At 41.8% G+C, this 21,564-nt stretch overlaps 1 protein-coding gene across 1 annotated transcript in view; it reads right to left on the reverse strand.

Annotated features, from left to right (window-relative positions):
* Positions 1–21,564, reverse strand: part of BRWD3 (bromodomain and WD repeat domain containing 3) — an 83,873-nt gene that overhangs the window by 4,750 nt on the left and 57,559 nt on the right. The window contains exons 22-37 of the mRNA XM_065411275.1: positions 21,297–21,373; positions 19,360–19,537; positions 17,990–18,106; positions 17,546–17,653; positions 15,919–16,043; positions 15,609–15,691; positions 14,233–14,344; positions 10,893–10,954; positions 10,636–10,791; positions 9,919–10,039; positions 8,839–8,964; positions 8,669–8,750; positions 4,297–4,353; positions 3,362–3,502; positions 2,581–2,733; positions 226–389 (exon numbers count right to left, since the gene is read on the reverse strand). Of these exons, the coding sequence (XP_065267347.1) occupies positions 226–389; positions 2,581–2,733; positions 3,362–3,502; positions 4,297–4,353; positions 8,669–8,750; positions 8,839–8,964; positions 9,919–10,039; positions 10,636–10,791; positions 10,893–10,954; positions 14,233–14,344; positions 15,609–15,691; positions 15,919–16,043; positions 17,546–17,653; positions 17,990–18,106; positions 19,360–19,537; positions 21,297–21,373 (1,862 nt within the window). The remainder of the gene's footprint in view (positions 1–225; positions 390–2,580; positions 2,734–3,361; positions 3,503–4,296; positions 4,354–8,668; positions 8,751–8,838; positions 8,965–9,918; positions 10,040–10,635; positions 10,792–10,892; positions 10,955–14,232; positions 14,345–15,608; positions 15,692–15,918; positions 16,044–17,545; positions 17,654–17,989; positions 18,107–19,359; positions 19,538–21,296; positions 21,374–21,564) is intronic.

Consider the following 21,564-nt stretch of genomic DNA (forward strand, 5'->3'; position numbering starts at 1 on the left):
CTAAAAGGAACATACAATTTGCTTTGTTAATGTGTTATAGAAATTAAATGTGGCTTTTATACAGCACCCACCCCTTATACGAGCTCCAGTGTTTAAACTCACCCACAGGAGAGATTGTACTATAAAATAAGCCATATTGTTACTGCCTTCTTATCTGAACGTTTATTTCCCCCTAAAACAGAGGATTTCAAAATATGCAAATAGAGAGTTTCATTATTAAGTTACCTGGATGCTCTGCTACTAGATGGTGAACTACTGCTGCTCCTTAGTCGTTTTCGGTATCGTGGCCTATTCCTCTTCTGACACTGCATGGCCAACTTGTATTCAGAGATGATGTTTTTAATATGATTTTCAAATAAGGCAGATAGTCTAAGCGTCATGCTATAGATCTGGAGAAAGAAGTTATGGCCATATTTACTGATTGCTCGAACTGTGGAGCAAAATTATTTTTAACATGCAAAATAATGTTGCAAAGATTCACAGAAATATATCAACCTTAATATTCCAAAAGCAAAATCCATACTGACAGACAACTGCAAAGATCATAGCACATGTACTAGTATAAAGAAGTCATCTGTATTCTAGCTATAGAAATCAATAATGAAGTATTTCAGAGTTTATGGTCTTAAAATATAATTAATCTTCTTTATTGTACAAACCAAATAGATGACAAACTAGACAAACAAGTTAAGAGGTACCCCTAATAAGAAAGGATGAAAACAATTCATTAAACCTCCTGAAGTCTCAAGTGAAGTTAAACATTTTTTTTTTTATTTTTTTTTTTAGAATATCAGGGTTGGAAGGGACCTCAGGAGGTCATCTAGTCCAACCCCCTGCTCAAAGCAGGACCAATCCCCAGACAGATTTTTGCCCTAGATCCCTAAATGGCTCCCTCAAGGATTGAACTCACAATCTTGGGTTTAGCAGGCCAATGCTCAAACCACTGAGCTATCCCTCTCCCCCTTTGCATGAAATCAAGTTTAGCCTATTTAATTAAAGGATAGATTTTTGATTAGCCCCAATACAGCTGACAGAGAAGCCTGGTAAGTTCAGCGTAAGTACAGCCAAGGCATCTCACCCTCTGCGCAGCCAAGTTAGCACTGCCTGGGTCATGCCTCCAGCACGAAGAAGGAAGGGCAGGGGCTCTATATCTGATACTCCCCTACTGAGTGAGTGGAGAGGAAGGGGATGAGAGTGGGAGGAGCCACAGCTTTACCTCCATATACAGTGGCTAGCAGATTGTATCCAGGTGTATGGAGGTGGGGGGAAGCTTTACCCCAAAAAAGGGTTAAGTAATTTCCTCCACACCAGAACAAAGAGGAGAACACTTGAGACTCTGAGGGCTTGTCTACATGGGGAAGTGCACATTAAGGTAGGGTGTGAATTCAAAGTGCACTAGATATTCCACATTAACTCCCCATGTAGACACTCATACTGCACTCCAAGTGTGCCCTTGGGAGGTTTAGCTTAATGCTTTTCCAAAGTGCATTAAGCTAATGCACACAAGGGCACTGTATTTATAGCACTAGCTACTGTGGGCTTTTTCTCTGTGTAGACCACCCTGAGCCACAGCCCATTCCACATGCTTAGCACGGGACAGTGCAGCGATCTGCCACCCAATACTCAGAGCTGAGCCTAACAGCCCAATCTAGCCCCAAACATGTTTCATTCTTAATACCTGATGCACATTTCATTTCCTGCATGGCAGCGGTACCTGAAATGGGAACCGGCATTCTTTCCAAGTATGTTAAATGGTGGCGTTAAATGAGTGTGCCAGGACAGGGGCATTACTTTTTAATATGCATTATTTTCCTGCATTACTAAAGATCATGCCTACATTGGTTTTGCTTGGCTTCTGGAATCACAGTAACATTACTGAGTTTCAGCTCTCGCATAGATTACCAGAAAAAGAAGCTCCAACTTTAGACAGTGTCAATAGATGAATTAAAAGTAGTTTTAGTAACTACACCTGCCAGTCTGGGTAACTTTACAACGACGACGTTCCAAATATAAATAATATAAACACTACTATTTTTAGCCCCGCAGTGCGAGCCCAAGTCAGTTGACCCAGGCTCTCCAACTCACTGCCATGGGTTTTTCCTACAGTGTAGATATACCTATAGTATCTAGATCAGTAGTTCTCAACCCATGGCCCACTTGCGGCCCAATCAGCACAGCGCTGCAGCCCATGTGACATCCTAAGATCCATACAGGTAGTATATATAGGGTGTGGATGCAGCCCACATACCACAGAGAGCTGCATATGCGGCCCACAATGGGAAATAGTTTGAGAACCACTGATCTAGACTATAACTACAGTATTTTTGAATGTTGTGCCTGAAAAGTTTTCAAGAAACTGAGACATAGTCACCTGAAGCATGTTCTGGGAGGGCTTTGCAAAGGGGATTTATTATCCTAGGTTCTTAAAATGACAAAGACTGTTCATTTATATTTTAAAATATCATGCTACGACCTCCATCTGCACATTCCAAGTGCCATTCATTCCTTATATGAAAGTGTGATTGAAGATCATAGCAGAAATGGCCTGAGATGTCACGTATCCATGTTTTTATCACTTACCCGTGACTTTTTATTAGGTGTGTAAGCTTTAGAGTTGCAGAATATTAAGCGAACATCCTTGTAAAATTCCAGAGGATTGGTGTAATTTCCTGCTTCCAAAGTTTCTTTCACAGTGCTGAAATCCATTGGAGTGTCTACAATATCTCGATAGTCCTACAAAAATAATGTATGCAATATTAACAAGTAGGTAAAGTTATCACTAGCTGCCATGAACTGGTTAAGTAAACATTACATGTGTTTTGCTTCATGTCCCTGTACAGTCCAATATCTCTCAAATTTATCCTACCCCACAAAATAATCAAACTGTTCCACAAACTCTGTTTTAGACTAAACTTAAATCTTCTAGCTACAAGACTCATATTTACAGATTCCAAGGGGCTTTGCTGGCACTCAAGGGTTCACATTCCATCAGAGGGGAAAATGAGTTTAATGGGCTAATCCATGTTCCTCCATTCAATAGCACTAACAGAATGTGTCTGGCAGTCTCTCCTCAAGAGATCGTGAGATGTAGGAACAACAGGAGGGTCTGAAGTGCACTGACTGAGCTCTCTGAAGAAAGTGGCTATTTCCTGCCAGCTCTATTCCTGCTCAGTCCAAGGCTACGGGTCCCTCATTTTCTCAGAGGGAATTAATTTAGCACTCATTGAGGAAGACAGACTGTGACTGACAAAGAGGAGCTCAGTAATGTATCCAGCAGCATGAAGAATATATGACTTCTTAAAAGACTGAAATATTATGATAAGAATTTTTTTTAAATTACAGAAAGTAGAAATATATTTACAGGATAGGAGAAGAGATCAACTGGCTGTCTAAAAGGCTCGGAGTCCTCACGTTCATATATTAGGCTTAACAACTGCTTGCACTGTTCTTTCCAAGCATCAGGGCTTGCTTTGAAGGGCTGCCTTTTTATTGGTCGTCTTACCTGAAGATTTTAAGGGAACAAAATAAAAGTTGTATTTTAATAACATTTAAAGTATAAAGGTTTTTGTATCTACTGGTCTTGGCTTTAAATTACTATCAATGTGCTCAGAAAATGGTTCAAAATTGAAGTCCATAACTAAAAACGTGCAACAAAAGTTGAGTGGCATAACAATATGGTCTATGCAATTTACTGAAGAATGCATTTTCTCTTTTAGTAATATAAAAATACCCAACTCAATATCCATACAACATTTTAGATGCAAGAGCTGTGGTTCAGAGCTGTGGTTCAGAGCTTTGTATTTCGGAAAGGCCACAATGCCTTATTGGCTGACGGGAAAGTTGCTCATTAATTACCATGGGAAAATAATTGCTTGTTGAAAGTTAAACTTTTATCTATTAAATGTAATATAGGCAGACTTCCGTGGTCATTAATTTAGTAATAGTATGTATTTATAAAGTAAACAAATTCAATATTTTTCTGTCTACTTCCATGACTGAAGGAACACAAGCAGCTTGTATATTGTTGGTTAATGCTCTTGTACAGATATCCAAAGTATCAGGACAGTAACAGCCACTAAGCAATCATCAAATTATTTCTATAGTAATATAAGGTCCTGATTCTGCCAAAAACTTACACATGTGCTTAAACTTAATACGTACAAGCAGTGACTGACTGACAACAGCCTGTGTAAAGTTAAATCTTTGCAGGATCAGGCCCTAAGTGAGGGTTGTTAATTCCGTGGACCAACCTAACTCCTGCAGCATAAACTGGACGCAGATAAGTTATTTACTCACTCTTCTTTTCCCAGATGAAGTTCCAGGCCCATCTGACTCTACATCTACTTCTGCCACCTAAAGGAAACGGTAATGATTATGCTCAAACAAGTGTTCGCATGAACACAAAGAACAAAACCAAACTATTACTGTGAGAATAAACGTGTTGGGTAAGATTACTGCAATTAAAAAAAAAAAAATGATTTAAGCAAAACTAGTGTTTTTTTTTTACTAGAACTTTCACTTTTTATATTTTAGTATCTTTAAACAGAAAAGCTGCTTCAACTCCCTGAGTTTGTTTCTGATGTGTGTGTGCGTATATATCTATACAGATATATATACAAAAATTAAAATGGATGGATGGATGGATGAGATGGAGTCTTGTAAGACCCCAAAGAGAATATACAATGTATGTTCAGTGCTCTCTTATTTTTAAAGAAGTCTCTATTCATTTAGTTACATATAGGTTACTAGAACAAGAAATAGCACAGGAGTACAAACAGAAAAACACCTTACTTGACAGGTAAAATGCAAGAGCTATTTGTGACGTTGTGCAGTCTATATGGTTTTATAAAAACATGATAATAAGTGACTATAATGCAAATGGGATATGCTTCGTGCAAAAGGTCTATTGTAAGGTATCATTACAAAGCTCATAATCTACTGAGTGTGATCATCCTATTTGTAGAAATGTACCACTCTTGTATCTAAAACTAGAAATATAAAACATAACTCTGAGGGCCTATTGTAATTATGTAAAGTGTGGGCCATTAATGATGGTTTGGAATCTTGATGACTCCCATTAACAGGACCATTATCCGCAGATGACTGTGTTTACCGGTTAGTCTTCCTGTATATGTGTGTGCTGGCAAGTGAGTAATGAAGTCTTGCAGTGACATATGATCATGTCACCTGAACTGGAATCCATCTTTAACCTGGTGCTTTTCCAGTGAGGGGGGGTGAAAACCCAGAGGGACAAAGGGTTCCCGCCTTATGCAAAAGATATATAAAGGGGTGGAAGAGAACAGAGGGGGAGAGGAGCCATCATGAAGAATCCCTTAGCTACCACCTGAGCTGGAACAAGAGCTGTACCAGGGGAAAGAATTGTGCCCAGGCCTGGAAGGTGTCCAGTCTGAGAAAAACTTACTGAAGCATCTCTGAGGGTGAGATTATCTGTATTTAGTTTGATTAGACATAGATTTGCGCATTTTATTTTATTTTGCTTGGTGACTTACTTTGTTCTGTCTGTTACTACTTGGAACCACTTAAATCCTACTGTCTGTATTTAATAAAATCACTTTTTATTTAGTAATTTACTCAGAGTATGTATTAATACCTGAGGGAGCAAACAACTGTGCATCTCTCTCTATCAGTGTTATAGAGGGCGAACAATTTATGAGTTTGCCCTGCATAAGCTTTATGCAGGGTAAAACGGATTTATCTGGGTTTAGACCCCATTGGGAGTTGGGCATCTGAGTGCTAAAGACAAGCACACTACCGTGAGCTGTTTTCAGGTAAACTTGCAGCTTTGGGACAAGTGATTCAGACCCTGGGTCTTCGTTGGAGCAGACAGGAGTGTCTGGCTCAGCAAGACAGGGTGCTGGAGTCCTGAGCTGGCAGGGAAAACAGAAGCAGGGGTAGTCTTTGCACATTAGGTAGCAGCTCCCAAGGGGGTTTCTGTGATCCAACCCGTCACACTATTGTACTACAAAAATAGGCAACAAAACATATTTTATTAAAATTATTTATCCCACATTTGTGAGGAAAGAGAAAATGCAGAGATGTTTTGTGCTTTTTACATTACTAATATTAACGAACATATCTAGCACAATACACTTACGCTGGGCTTTTTCAATGAAGCTAAACATTTAAACACGAAAGTCCTGATTGACAGTCCCCTTCTTTCCACCAAAAAAACCCATGGGAGGAAGCTTACAGGGTGGAAAACTCCATGGTAAGCCCTTGTGGAGCTTCCCCCATTGTTCTGCTGGGGAGAGGTAGGATTTGCTGCCCTGAGCAATAAGCCACGAGGTTTGCCAAGTAAATGTGGATCCCAGGGTATCTGCAGGAGGCCAGCAGCATGTGTGTGGATGAGTGGCTCCGGCACCAGTCCCAGCAATTCCACTGAGCAGCATTACTGTCAATGATTCACCGTAACTGCAGCTGCACCCAGGGACCCCCCCTCAAAGGAAATCCTCACTGCAGAGAGGGCTTCATAGAAAGCTAATACAGGCCTATGCTGTATTATCTTTTCTGGGTGAGCTGTGTGGTGCCACAGGGTGGGGAAAACTGCATTTCCCCCACCAGGCCTGTCAACTCCTTCCCCCAACCTGCTCACACTTAGAGGGGTCTGGGGAAAGGGAACAGGATATGGCAACAATGCCAGACACTGCTGATCACCAAACCACATGGGAAGGATGATTCACATACCGACCTAGGAGGTACAGTCCTCCCACATGATTCAAGTGGGTTTGTGAAGGGAAGCATCAGGATTTTAAGTTACAGGAGCCCTTTATTTTTTTTTTTTTTTTAAAACCCATGCATTTATTCAGAGAGACAAGGTGGGAGAGGTAATATCTTTTGTTGGACCAACTTCCGTTTATGAGAGAGAGAAGCTTTCGCGCTTACACAGAGCTCTTCAAGTCTGGGCTACAACACCACTGCATGTATTTATTTATACAGCCTAGCAAAGGGTTAATCTACCTTCAACACTTTTATAAAATAGCAGCATTTTACAATATTAAAATCTTAGTGATTTCACACAAGAGTTCTCCTTTAACACCAGAATCAAGGGGGAGGGGAATCTTTCTGGCTAGGAGTTTCTTTCAAAACCATTGAGGGCAGAGCAGGAAACTGCAGGGTTTGTCTTGCACACACGAAAATGTGTAAGAATGGCCGAGAGAGCCAGTTATCCCTATTCCAGCCTCCTCCCATGCCAGTTTCTCTTTTTAAGGAACTGCCAGACCTGGCTTGTTTAAATGGCAGTCTCAGCCATCCCCCTCCTTCACCATTTTCTTTCAGGAAGCTGCAGTGTTTCTACTTCTTGGTGCAGTAGTAGTGGGACCGTTTGCTGGCTGCCTGGCCTGAGGTTACTGACAGGTGAAAGAAAGACACCAGAGCTTAAAGGGCATTAAGTGCCACTGCAAGGTCACACTACTACAGGTGTTCATGAGATCATGATAATTAGAAGGGAAACAAAGACCCCTAAAAGCCAATCTTGGCACCTAATTAAAGAAGGAACTGATTTTCATATTTTGGTATCAACTCTGAATGGCACAGACCCTGAACCTGCAAGGTACACTGCACACTGCCGACTTAAGTCAATGTTGCTTTGTGTGGACACTGTGGTGCTCCCACACAGAGCCCTTTGCAGGATCAGAACTTTATTACATTAATTACTTGGATCAAGGGGCCCCCTGATGTCAACTAGGGAGACTTTCCATTGGCTTCAGTGGGGTTTGGAGCAGACCCTTAAACACTGTTAGATTTGGGGAGGTGGGGGGAAATTTGTTAAAGGAAAAAAATATTTGCATTCACAACAATAGTGATTAGGACAAAAGTAACAACCACTCCTTTCTTACCCTCAAACACAATCATTCCACTGTATTCATGCTAGTCTGTTATAAAAAGCTATGAATGATGTGTGATGTTTATTCACTTGGTACAGATGTTCATCCAGCAATCAGTTTTCATTCAAAGATTTGAATAATAGATATATTGGGGAAAGGGGGCTGGAGAGGGTGGATGCAAATGACCATCATAAATGTATCCCACTGTCAATGGCTCATACACCAGAGCCTGAAAGAACTAAAGGCAAAACTAAGAAGTTCCAGCTATTGGCAGTCACCACATCACAATGGAAACTGCTACACTGCAATCTTCTTGAAAACTGCATTTTTTAAATAGATAAAAAAAGGACAATCGTGTTAAGCTTTGGAGCAGTTTCTGTCTGTCAGTCATCTTTACAAGGCAAAACCAAGAAATGAAAAAAAAGTAAAGTCTCAATAGACAAAATCCACTATGGTGCCACTTGGAAGGTGGACAGATTGCAGAGAGATGAATGTTCACCTGGTTTCTTTGGAGTGAATAATATAATATTACATTACCTCATGCATTTCCCCTCCACTCTTAGCATTTCCTCTCCATATGAGAGTGAAACTCAGGCACTCTGGGAAGATTCAGATGGCTAGCCAGACTCAAAGAATCAATCTTACTAAATGAGGAGAATTTATCATCTAAGACCATGCAACACAAGTTACATAACAACCATTCTTGTATCAAACCCCAAAGTGATTACACGTAAAAAAAACCCATAACAAACTTTAAACTCCGTCTATCTATTGAATAAAAAAGAGCCAATTATGCTTCTGATGATCATGCTTACTGCTCTTACCTCCTCCTCTTCATCAGTACTGCTTAGATCTTCTGCTTTCACTTTATTATATATATCCAATATATCAGTACAACTCTGATCCCTGCAGAGCAACAGGACAAGTCAAAATACATTTCAGAACTGGTTTAGAAACCCAGAAATGCTGGCATAAGGAAACACAAAGTACTCACCCAATATAGTGAAGTAAGACATCCGTTACAATTTTGGCTGCTTTAACTATAGGACTGTCTGGCTCATTGAAAGTCCTAGCATTATGCTCGATGTATCGAACCTCCCACATCAATGCTGAGATTCTCCTGAGTGGGGGAAGGAGAGGAAAGAAAAATGTTACCTTCCTTTGGTGCCATAAAAGTTAGTTAGAAAAGAGGTAGACCCTGCAAGCCCAGCACCAAGAGACAAAGCCTCTGTTCAGATGGCCAGGATGTCTGGCCCATGCCAGATTGGCAATAGCAGGCTCCATGGCCTATTACATGGTAAGGGAACTCACATGCCACAATCAACAATGAAAGGAATTGCCCCAGGTGGAAACAAATGCAGTGAAGGAACTTGGCTGAGAGGTCCCAATGGTAAATGTTTGTCCTCCGAGGGAAAGGAGATGGGGCTAACAAAGGTATTATTTGCTGCTGCCCCAAAATCAGCTCAAAAAGTTGAGATGCTACTAGATGAAGGCAGGAATATTGAACTGCCTCTAAGTTTGCTGCACTGCAGAGAAAGAATCAGGTGCAAGAGCAAGAAGAGGCGTTATCAAGCAAATCTGAACTGCCTCCAATATTTGCAGGATGGAAGACGCAAGGCAGATGTCTCAGATCAGGAAAGAGATCAAGACCCAGAAATCTGGTTTTGTTTTTGCAATATGACCCAAAAAAAAAAAAATTATCAAGACCTATTCTTTGAAGATGGGGTTTGGAGTCTAGTCTTATGCAATAGACCTGCTGAGGACACTGATAACTTCAGTGAATATTGTCACTTACTGTAATTTGTTGAGTTGCAATACATTCAGCTCAGCAGATCATTCTAGTGCAGCGGTTCTCAAACTGTGGGTTGGGACCCCAAAGGCTGGCTTAGACTTGCTGTGAACCATGACCAAAGCCCAAGGGCTGGCTCAGGCTTCAGTTCCCCCCTCCTGGGGTCATGTAGTAATTTTTATTGTCCAAAGGGGATCACAGTGCAATGAAGTTTGAGAACCCCTGTTCTAGTGGGATACATGATAAAATACACAGGAATTTAAATGAGGTACAAATCAAACTGACCTATAAAATCTGTTTTCAAGTCTCCTCCTGATTGTGGTGAGGTCAGTTGGGTAAGCAACTACAGTGCAATACATGGGATAGGCACTAAGGTCCACTGGAACAGCAAAGGGGTTAGAAATATCTAAAAACAAAAAGATCAGAATCAGGTAGACTCCACAGATGACAGCCCTGGCCATATGATAATAACAGAATTAGATCCCTTATAAAAAGAAAAATCCAGCAATCATTGGCCCAACGATAAATATATCTACAGTCATGTTGCTCAGTGAGCCATTCTGAATGCCCACAGGATGAAAATGAATTTCCCCTTGCATGAACTAGTTAAAAACTGCATTTGAGATTTCAATGCCAGTAGCTGTTGCTGAAAACTGCCATCTCATACAAACCTTGACGTAGGGGTGTCCAACATCAGAAATTGTAAACCAGATTCCTTCCTTGTTTAACAATATTTAAATAAAGTAGTTTCATACCAAGACTCATTAAAACCAATTATATTTTGTTCATTAGGGACTCAGTCTAGCTCGCTTGCTATCATTAGACATGAATTGGAGCACGATCAAACCCTATCAAGATGAAAGTGTGCCTGCAAAGGGTACCTAGAGGAATAAGAGGCTATTTCCAATGGGTTTTTTTAAAGTAAATTTCCCCCCCAAAGAGTCATTTGGCATCACGCTGATTTTCTTGATGCTCCTGTAATTTATTTCATGCCCAACATACCAAGGGTCAGAAGATAATCAATCCCCCTAATAACTCGTTCACATTCTTCATCTCTGGAATGGGTCCCCCATTCTCCTTCTTGGGGTTTATACAGTAGAGATGTCAGTTCCTCTGGGGACACGGGAACTCCAGCACCAACCTCGTCTGGATAAGCAGCTAAAAGAAATGTGAAGAATTCAAAAATAGTGAGCCATTAATGCCATGCCGGTATAATCGTACTGACATGGAAATGATAATGAATTCAAGAGCATATTTACTTCCTTCTGGAACTGGTTCCATGTCCCATGGACTCATCTTTTCTCTTTCATTGTTGTCCCAGCTGTTTAAAACAAATGAAAACCATATTACTTACATGCAACTATTTAATTTTTACCTATTTTCATTGATGCATGTAGGGTGTAAAATTTCTTCCAAAAGAGACTTGAAATAAAATGGCAGTGTGATCTTCCCAGAAGTATATTAGAGATGGGCCAAAGTCACAAGTGGATCTCAGCTTCCTTAGGATTGGGGGTATTTAGATCCAGGGTTTTTCTTCAAGCTCATCTCTAATACACAGAGTACTGGTCAAATCTCAGCAATGTATCTGCCTTAGCAATGACAACAATTAATAAAACCCAATGTTTGGGAAGGTTGTTTTACAGCAATCAATAACTACCGCCACTAGGGAAAAAAGTCAAAACATTTTTGTAACCACTAACCACAGATTATTTTTGTAACCAGTGACTGATAGATTAGTATTTTTAACAAATGCTTTTGTCAGATGATATCTACCAGAAAAGACTGTAATATAATAGCTACAGATCACTTTTGAGAATCCCAGTAGCGCTCCAGAACAACATAGTATTTTGGTTACTACTACTACATGAACAATGATATGCAAGGAAGAAACTGGCACAGCTTCTGTAACAGAAAATGGTGCTTCTCCAATTTGGTAGCACACTTTGAGCAAGTCGACAAGAGAGTAGATAATGGAAAAATGGTTGATTTTATTTATTTGAACTTTTAAACAAATCCTTTGACTAAACAGGAGGCTATTAAGGAACTATTTTGTGATGGGACAAGGCACAGTACTGCCATACACTAGCAACTGGCTAACACCACAAAAACAACACCCCTGCACCCCCAAAAAGCCACCATAGGGACAAATCCTTGTTTTTCAGTGTGACAAAACATTAACAGTAGAATGTCCCAAAGAACCACACTAGGACGGCTATTTTACACAGATATTTAGCAATGATCTGAAAAGGGGTGGAAACAATGAGGTGACACAAATTGCAGATGACTCAAAATGATGTTAGTTAAAACTAAAGAAGACTGAGAAACACTAGAACAGAGGTGGGCAAACTACGGCCCACAGGCCACATCCGGCCCGCGGGACCCTCCCGTCTGGCCCCTGAGCTCCTGGCCCAGAAGGCTAGCCCCCAGCCCCTCCCCTGCTGTTCCCCCTCCCCCGCAGCCTCAGCTCACTGCGCCACTGGCGCAATGCTCTAGGCGGTGGGGCTGCGAGCTCCTGGGGCAGCGTAGCTGCAGAGCCTGGCCTGACCCGGTGCTCTGTGCTGCAGGATGGCGTGGCTGGCTCCAGCCGGGTGGCGCGGCTGTAGCGCCGCCAGCCACCGGTGCTCCAGGCAGTGCGGCAAGGGGGGCAGGGAGGCGGGGGGGTTGGATAGAGTTCAGGGTGGTGGTCAGGAGGTGGGGGTGTGGATAGGGGTCAGGGTGGTCAGAGGGCAGGGAACAGGGGGGTTGAATGGGTGCAGAGGTCCTGGGGGGCAGTTAGGATGGGGGGGGTTGGATGGGGCAGCAGAGGGCAGTCAAGGGCAGGGGTTCCGGGGGCAGTCAGGGAACAGGGAGAAGAGGTGGTTGGATGGGGTAGGGGTCCGGGGGGGGGGCAGTGAGGAAGGAGATGGGGGGGTTGGATGGGGCAGCGGGGGGCAGTCAGGGGTTCTGGGGCTGGTCAGGGGACAGGGAGAACGGGTGGTTGGATGGGGCAGAGGTCCCCGGGGGGCAGTCAGGAATGAGAGGAGGGGTTGGACGGGACAGCGGGAGGCCGTCAGGGGTGGGGGTTCTGGGGGTGGTCAGGGGACAGAGAGCGGGGTGGGGGGTGGATGGGGCAGAGGTCCTGGAGGGGGTCGTCAGGGAACCGGGGGGGGGGGGGAATGGATGGGGCAGGAGTCCGGGGGGGATGGAGGGGGGGGGGAGGGCGTCAGGGGGTGAGAAGCAGGAGGGGTTGGATTGGGGGGGGGGGGGGGAAGAAGGGCTAGGCTACACCTCGCTGTTTGAGGAGGCACAGCCTCCCCTAACTGGCCCTCCATACAATTTCTAAAACCCGGTGCGGCCCTCAGGCCAAAAAGTTTGCCCGCCCATGCACTAGAAGGATCCAACAGAACCAGGCCAATGGGCAGCACAACGTTAAATGAAATTCAGTGTTGACAAATGCAAGGTAATGCACATTGAAAGACAAATCTGAACTATTTACACACATTGCTGGGTTTCAAATTAACTAACTATTCAGGTTAAAAGCCGGAGTCGTCACAGAATTCAACAATGTGTATGAATAGTTCAAATTATTATTTTCAATGTTAATTATATTACATCTTTAAACACTGAAATGCACCTGCTGCATGTGCAGCAAACAAAACATTACGCATAAATGAATGGAATAGACAATAATACTGTCAGTATTATCATGCCATAATACAAATCAATAGTATGCCCTCACCTGGAATATTGGCTCAGTTCTGGCCGCCCCATCTCAAAAGAGATAACAGAAAAAGAAGGGGTCCAGAGACAGGTGATGAAAATTATTAGATACAGGGAAAGACTTCCATATGAGACGCAATTACAAAGACTGGGACTTGTTAGAAAGGAGACTAATAAAAAGGAGACATAGATGTATACAAAATAACGAATGGTATACAAGGGGAAATCAGGTGTTCCTATTTATCCTTATAATAAAACTAAGGGACAGTCAATGAAATTGAAAGGCAAAAGTTAAAAACTAATAAAAAGAAACTTTTAAAAAGCCAACATAATTCAACTGTGGAACTCACTGTCACATGATCGGTGAAGCTAAAGCTGAGTAGGATTCAGAAAGGGAATTCTACATTTTTGTAGACAACGAGAACGTCACGGTTACATTAGATAGGATTAATTTCTTAAAAAGATTTAAAGCCTCATGCTCCAGCGCATAAAAGACAACCATTGGCCAGAGTAAGAATGAAACCTTCCCTATGAGCAGGTTATTTCATAACTCCCACTACATGGTTTCTTGCACCTTTTTCTGAAGCATTTGGTGCCACTGTCAGAAATAGGATACTGGACGAGAAAGACCACAGTCTGATCTGGTAAGGCAATTCCAATGTAACAAGAACCAGGAACTCAGTGTAGTTGTCTGGGGCTCTAATTCATATCAAATTGGGATTTTAGTGCAAAATTATAGTTTTGGGAGTAGGTAGGTCAGAAAGAAAGGTGGGCTGTTTGTTCATCTAAATTTTTTTCCCTTGATGCACACATGTAAATTACATATAAATACGCAGAGGAGAAAAGACCCATAAATGCTTAGATATATCAGATAGTAATAGTAACTATAGTAATCCTTACTGAACGCTGTAGCACTGGAAGGAACTATCAGGATATTCTGCCTGGAAAGGCTGCTGACTCTCCACTGTTCCAAACCACCAAGCATCATCTATTATACTGCGAAACCTATCCCCTGTAATTAAAATTAAAAAGAAAAAAAAAAAAGTTATTTAGCAGTGGAGTAATGTATCCATTTCTATTGTAACAGCTAAAACACCTTACTTATATAATATAGTAAAGTAAATAATTGACAGGAGTCTGTATGTCTACCCTCTTCATCACAGCAGCATACAGGGGCCAAAAAAGACCAAAGGAGAGCATCTTTACATTTCTGGAGATTGACAGCAGATTTCCCCTAGCCTCAGACCACAACCTAGCCATAGATTCTTCTGGTCATTATGGACCAATTGACTTTCTCCTCCAATATTATAACATTTCTCTTCCTCTCCTACTACTGCTGCTGTGTTAATCACCTTGCTGCTGAAAGCACAGCTTCCAATGGTGCCATAAAGATTCCATCATTATCATATAGTAGAACAGGGATCGGCAACCTTTGGCATGTGGCCCACCGGGGTAAGCCCCCTGGGGGGGCCAGGCCGGTTTGTTTACCTGCCGCGTCCGCAGGTTTGGCTGATCGCAGCTCCCACTTGCTGCGGTTCACCGTCCCAGGCCAATGGGGGCTGAAGGAAGCGGCGGCCAGCATATCCCTCAGCCTGCGCCACTTCCCACAGCCCCCATTGGCCTGGAGCGGCGAACCGCGGCCAACGGGAACTGCGATCGGCCAAACATGCGGACGCAGCAGGTGAACAAACCATCTCAGCCTGCCGGGAGCTTACCCTGGCGGGCCACGTGCAAAAGGCTGCCGATCCCTGTAGTAGAAGTTAGACAATCAGTGTAATTTACATAATTTGATACTGATCAAGTACATGATCTTACCAGTACACCAGCCTCCACTAACTTGGTGATGGTGGATCACAAATACAGATTGTCTCTCTGAAAGTCACAACTGTATTCTGTGTGGTTATTTATATGGCTCTTATCACCAGCATATCTGAGCATTCTGGCTTTAAAACATACCAGTCATGATCAGAAATTATTAATACGCAAATTGTAGAAGTGACAAACTATAATTTTTTTAAATAAGTTTAAATGCTAGAAAATAAAACATAAGGTGTTTACATCAAAAGGTGTGTTAGAATGCTCTCAAAGAGAAGACTGCACTTGAAAAATAACCAGTACATTTAAAAGTGAACAACCAATGACTTACAAGTGCCTCTTTCATTAAAACTGGGCAAATATTTACATTTTAGATTTAGAATAAAGACAAATGAATTGTATCCTGTCCAATATTGGTATTCAGCATGCCAAACACAAGGATGTGGTAAAACAGTACTTACCAATCTGCCAGTTCCTTTCTTTGGCTTCATTATAAAACTGATGCAGCACAAGGAAATCAATAACATCTGGCATATCATGGTACCTATGAATAACAGAAAACAATATTACTTCTAAACAAGATACTGCTTCCACAGTAATTGTTCTCGTGGAATCCCACAGGCAATCTTTTTAGTCTTCAAATACTATTTCATGTTCATTGCAGCAATGACAAGTGCTTACATGAAGCCTTCAACTGCAAGGAGATCAGGAAAAAGGGATTCTAGACCATTTGTAAGAATATTTGTTTTTTTGGAGAAATGATTTACTCACTTAATGGAAAAAGAGTCTCCTGTCATTTTGCCTGAGATAGGATCTAGAAATGCAAGCTTCAAGCAGCAGAGTGTAGGAGGTCCGACTTCATATTTAATTCCTACAGTCTTCACAAGTTCTTGTTCCTAATTATCAAAACACAGTGTGGGTCAATGTTTAGGGTTTAAAAGCAGCGTATCCATGTTTAAACTCACTCGTATATATGTACAAAGAAAGATATGTATTTATAGATTACTTCTTCCTTCCAGCCTAGATCCTTCTATCAGTCATATGCTTCATTCCTAAAAATCCAAGAGCATAATGGTCTCTCTAACAAAGAAGGATGAGAGGGTACACAGTACTTCTCCCCCGTATCATATTCAACAAGGCTGGTCATAATTTGGTTAACTGCACTGGAAAGTGTATTGGGGATAGTGCATTTGTTCTTCCAGAAGCAGTAGTGGCCCCAGGTGGGCATCTCTGGCCAAGGCCACAACCTCAAACCTTTGCACATCAGGAGGCAGCACTAGGGGAAGCAAAGTATGGTCTTTTTAAAAAGAAGATTCAGCATGAGCTAAATGAAAGCCTCTGGAAGTGCTAGGACTTGAGAGGCAATACCTGGAGGCATTATGCCTCTCTAAGGCTACGTCTGCATTTGGGATTAGGGGTGTGAGTCCCACCTCACAGAGACATGCTCGTGCTAGCTCTCATCCAATGGGCATGTCAAAACCAGAAGTGTAGTTGTGGCAGCACAGGCAGCGGCAAGCGGTGGCACAGGCCAACCGCTCCCGAGCATAAACCCACCTGGATCCCATGGGTATGTTCTTGGGACTGCTAGCTCATACCACCACAGGTACAATATTATTGTTAGTGCACTAGCTCAATGATAACCAGCACAAGTATGTCTGCTTGAGCTAGGAATCACACCCTAGTTCCAAGTGTGGATGTAACTTAAGGGGAGTAGTTCTTTCCCATCCCCTTCAAACTGAAGACGTCTTTGAAGACTCATAGTTGGCCCCAAACAGCCACCACTGATAACATATAGTTGGGACCTCTATTTGTTACTCTCAGGTTCTGAAACAATGAGCAGTATCTGTATGCTCATTCATTCTAAGAATGCTGAAGTGACTATATTAACAACCTGAGAGTTGCTAGTTCTACGTGAGTTAGAATGCAAGAAAAGGTAATACACCTCTACCTCGACAGAACGCTGTCCTCGGGAGCCAAAAAAATCTTACCGCATTATAGGTGAAACCGCATTATATCGAACTTGCTTTGATCCACCGGAGTGCGCAGCCCCCCCCCGGAGCACTGCTTTACCGCGTTATATCCGAATTCGTGTTATATTGGGTTGCATTATATCAAGGTAGAGGTGTATTTCAAATTAGAGTTGTCTAACTTTTGTTAGTGAAGAATACCATTCTAGGTAAACATCTTCCTTCAACTTGAATCTCCTATTGAGTTCCCACCATCAGTGATTGATTGATTGATTGGTGTATTTCATAAAAAAATCTTTAAAGTTTGGTTTGCAAAGCAACATTTTTAAACAGCATTTTTCTTTTATTTGTTCACATTTGACTTTAATGCAGAAGTTAATGACAGGATTCACAGATCGTGGAAGTATTTTTTTTTTGTTAAGTTGACTTACCCTGAGTTCCATTTTGTTCCATGGTTGTTTTTGCATGTTAACATTGTAAATTTTTGCCTTCCTTACTGCCCGCACATAAGCCTCATGGCCTTGCCTAAAATATATAATCTTAAAGAAAAGAAAAGAGAATGTGTAGATTTCATTTTATTCATACAGTTGATCCATAGGGTTATTTTCTTTTTTTTTTTTTTACTATATATATATATATATATATATATATATATATATATATATATATATATATATATATATATAGACACACACACACACAAAGGATCATCCCTCTTAAATTCTATAGGATATTTCCATAGGGATTATTTTCTTGGAAAACACTCTTATTCCTCCTTCTGAGCAGCAGGATATTTATATCTAGGCATCTGAAGCATCTTTATTGGCCCTAGCTAAGGCAATTTCATCTGCTGTCAGTGAGAACACGTACATTACCTCGTCTCCCATTTGTGGGACAAAGGGTGAACGACGTGGTATGGTATCCAAGATCCACTGGGGTGCAAACCATTCTTCACTGGGTTCACCTTCCATCGAAAGTAATCCACTTGGTTTCTTAAACAAATTAAATTATTTTTAGGGAACAAGCTGTAATTACTATTGGCAAGGCATGTGAACAAGTCATTACGTAGAACAAAGCTGATTAAATATTATGAGCAAAGCAAATCCTGAAATGCCAAGTCTCCAAGAAGATCAAGTGATCACCCATCATCAGCAATATAATGGCAGACTAAGGAAAGAATTCATTTCTTAAGATATATATAACAGGCCTAACAGCATGCTAAACGTCTGCCTCGACAAAAACCAAACATTCTTCAAGAGAAGCGTATAATAAAAAAATTTAAAATATGGAACTAACATAACTCCTTTAATGTCGCAGCCCTTCCACTAACCCTTTGTAGTTCTATCTATTTGGGACACAATTCAAAGTCAATAGGCTCACTTCAGGTGTGAATCTGACCCTTTACATTTGCCCTTTGAGATGAAGTTATACAAAAGGAAAGATGTAGGGGGGTGCTAATCACTTGGTTTTTTTTCCTTTTCCATCCTCTCCACCCCAATATATCCATAAAAGTAAAAGTAAAATAGACAGTTGAAAAATTTGAGAACCTAAGGACTAACACCTCAGCTGTTCCAGAGCATGGCTTGGCACAGCTGAGGTGAGACAAAACTGGCTCCAAGTCACCTTTGTGGCAAAGATCCTCAGGCTGGCTAGTAGCTGAACTGGCCCCTGGTGCAAGTTAAAGCATATTAATGGCTGCTCTGACGTACTTCTCGTTTGTGGTGACTCCAAGGGATGTTGCACCAGTGGGGACTGCTGGAGCACAAGTGAGTTCTGGCCCTACCTCTCCAATCCTCAAAACACTACATCCCTCCTCCTATGCATACAGCGTACTATGTTGGCTTTGCACTAGCCAAGGAAATCCTCAGACAAAAAAGGACCTTCATGTGGGCCTGGTTCTGGCCACAGTTATTCAGAAAACACAAAATAACTTGGTCTGTAGCGAGTAAATATAAAGGTCTCTCTCACTAACCTAGCTCTTTTATAAAAGTCTGTTCTTTTCAGCATCCTAATTACAAATCACTAAAAATATCAAAATTACCACTACACAACAATAGCATAACAAAGTTACACATCCAGAATCCTATTCTGTTCTACTTTAAGGTGAACTGTGACTACTGTGTTATCAGTCAGTCGTCTTTCATATATACTTGTTAATGAAAAAAATTTAACTTGAAGACAACCATTTATGAAAGATTTATAGCCGTAAAGCCAAAAAGCCATTAAAAAAAAAAAAAAAGCTAACCTTTTTTCTAGTCTGTTTGGGTTTCCTTCGTTTCTCTTCCAACCCTTTAGCTTCCTTCATGTTTTCATCTTCAGAGCTGCTACAGATCTTCCGAGTCGCCTGTCTGGTTTGTCTCTTTGGAGGCTGGAGATTAATTCCAGCATCTGCTGTCCAGTCAGAATATTCGCTTGAAGAATCACTGTAAATATTACGAAGTAAAAAGCTAAGAAACAAGGTGTCAAGAAAACCATAACTCTGACTTTCACACAATACAGTCCTAGGCCTCATCCTACAAGCTGCTCCATGCAGGTGGGTTCCTGTGGCTGAGAGGACAGCTGGCAGGATTAGAACTATATTCACATGAAGTCTATAGAAAGCCTAAATCATGCATAATTTAGACATGTCAGCATACTATTTCAGTTGCAAATTCATATACAAGCCAGCATTATATTTAATATTTGCATCATAGTAATGATGCCACTCATTCACAGAAGGCTGTAGGGACATATTTTATTGCCCTCGTGATTTCACATCAATTCTTAATGGATTTATTACTGGAATTTGCCAAAGTTTTAGCCTATAGTAGTGGAGTCTTTAAATGTATACTGCTGACTTCCATAACATCACAGTAACCGACATACACTTTCTGATTTAATATTAGCTCTCGTCCCTCCAAGCACAGAAGCATTGTATTTTTTTAAAAATTCTAAAAATTATGCACCAAGGTATTTTGACAAAATTCATTACAGAGAGCGGAACAGATTTGGCCACTTTAGCATAATGCAGTCATCCCATGTCAATACTATTACTTCACTAGTCAAATAATCAACTAACATTTGTGTTTTGGGTAGCTGACTCACAAATATGAAAACGCTTCATTTTGCAGATCTACTTCATACTAGCTCCTATTCTTGCACAAAATACAAAAAACTGTATAGCGGATAAGAAAAAAAAAGAAGAAAGTATTCGGACTAAAAAACATTTGAAAGTTAGGTGTGTGTATATATATATATATATATATATATATATATGTGTGTGTGTGTGTGTGTGTGTGTGTGTGTCGAGATATACCTATCTCATAGAACTGGAAGGGACCTTGAAAAGTCATCGAGTCCAGCCCCCTGCCTTCACTAGCAGGACCAAGTACTGATTTTTGCCCCAGATCCCTAAGTGGCCTCCTCAAGGATTAAACTCACAACCCTGGGTTTAGCAGGCTAATGCTCAAACCCCTGAGCTATCCCTCCTCCCACCTAAGGACAGGTCTTTCACACTGCCTTAACAAAAGGTAAGTGCTTTTGTAAAAACCTTGGTCAGTTTCACTACGATACTTCCTAGTTAAAGAGACACAAACATTCTGTCCAGGGTGATGGAGCCTGTGAACGTCAATGGTGAGCAGTGCAGAGCACAAAAATCTACTAAACAAGGTGTGATTCTCCTCCTTACCTTAATCTCTCACAGGAGTAACAGATTTACTTATTTCATAGTGAAATAAGTCCTAGATCAGGGGTCGGCAACATTCGGCATGCGGCTCGCCAGGGTAAGCACCCTAGCGGGCCGGGCCAGTTTGTTTACCTGCTGACGTGGCCGGTTTGGCCGATTGCAGCCCCCACTGGCCGCGGTTCGCTGTCCCGGGCCAATGGGGGCGGCGGGAAGCCGCGGCCAGCACATCCCTCGCCCGCGCCGCTTCCCGCAGCCCCCATTGGCCCGGGACGGCGAACCGCGGCGAGTGGGGGCCGCAATCGGCCGAACCTGCCGCGTCAGCAGGTAAACAAACTGGCCCGGCCCGCTAGGGTGCTTACCCTGGCAAGCTGCGTGCCGAACGTTGCCGACCCCGTCCTAGATACTCATTTCCATATTGTAGTCATGGCTCCAGAAATACCAGCCGTCATGGTATGGCTTTCTAAGACTACATAATCACAAGACAAAGAAGAAATATTTAGAAGGACAGGAAAAGCTACCTGGAACTGCTTTCACTTTGCCACACAGCTACAGCATCGTCCACAGAGGCATCACTTGTGCCAACTGTTTCATCTTCCTGCATTAAAAACAAAAGAGTCATGTTGTTATTCCTGCTGCCACACTTTCACCAAAATATTTTCTCTTTCACATTATATATGCAGTAGTACACCAGAGTTATGAACTGACCAGTCAACCACACACCTCATTTGGAACAGGAAATATGCAATCAGGCAGCAGCAGAGACAAAGAAAATAAAAACACCACAAA

Source organism: Emys orbicularis, chromosome 9, assembly GCF_028017835.1.
Source record: "Emys orbicularis isolate rEmyOrb1 chromosome 9, rEmyOrb1.hap1, whole genome shotgun sequence".
In the NCBI taxonomy this organism is placed as follows: Eukaryota; Metazoa; Chordata; order Testudines; family Emydidae; genus Emys; species Emys orbicularis.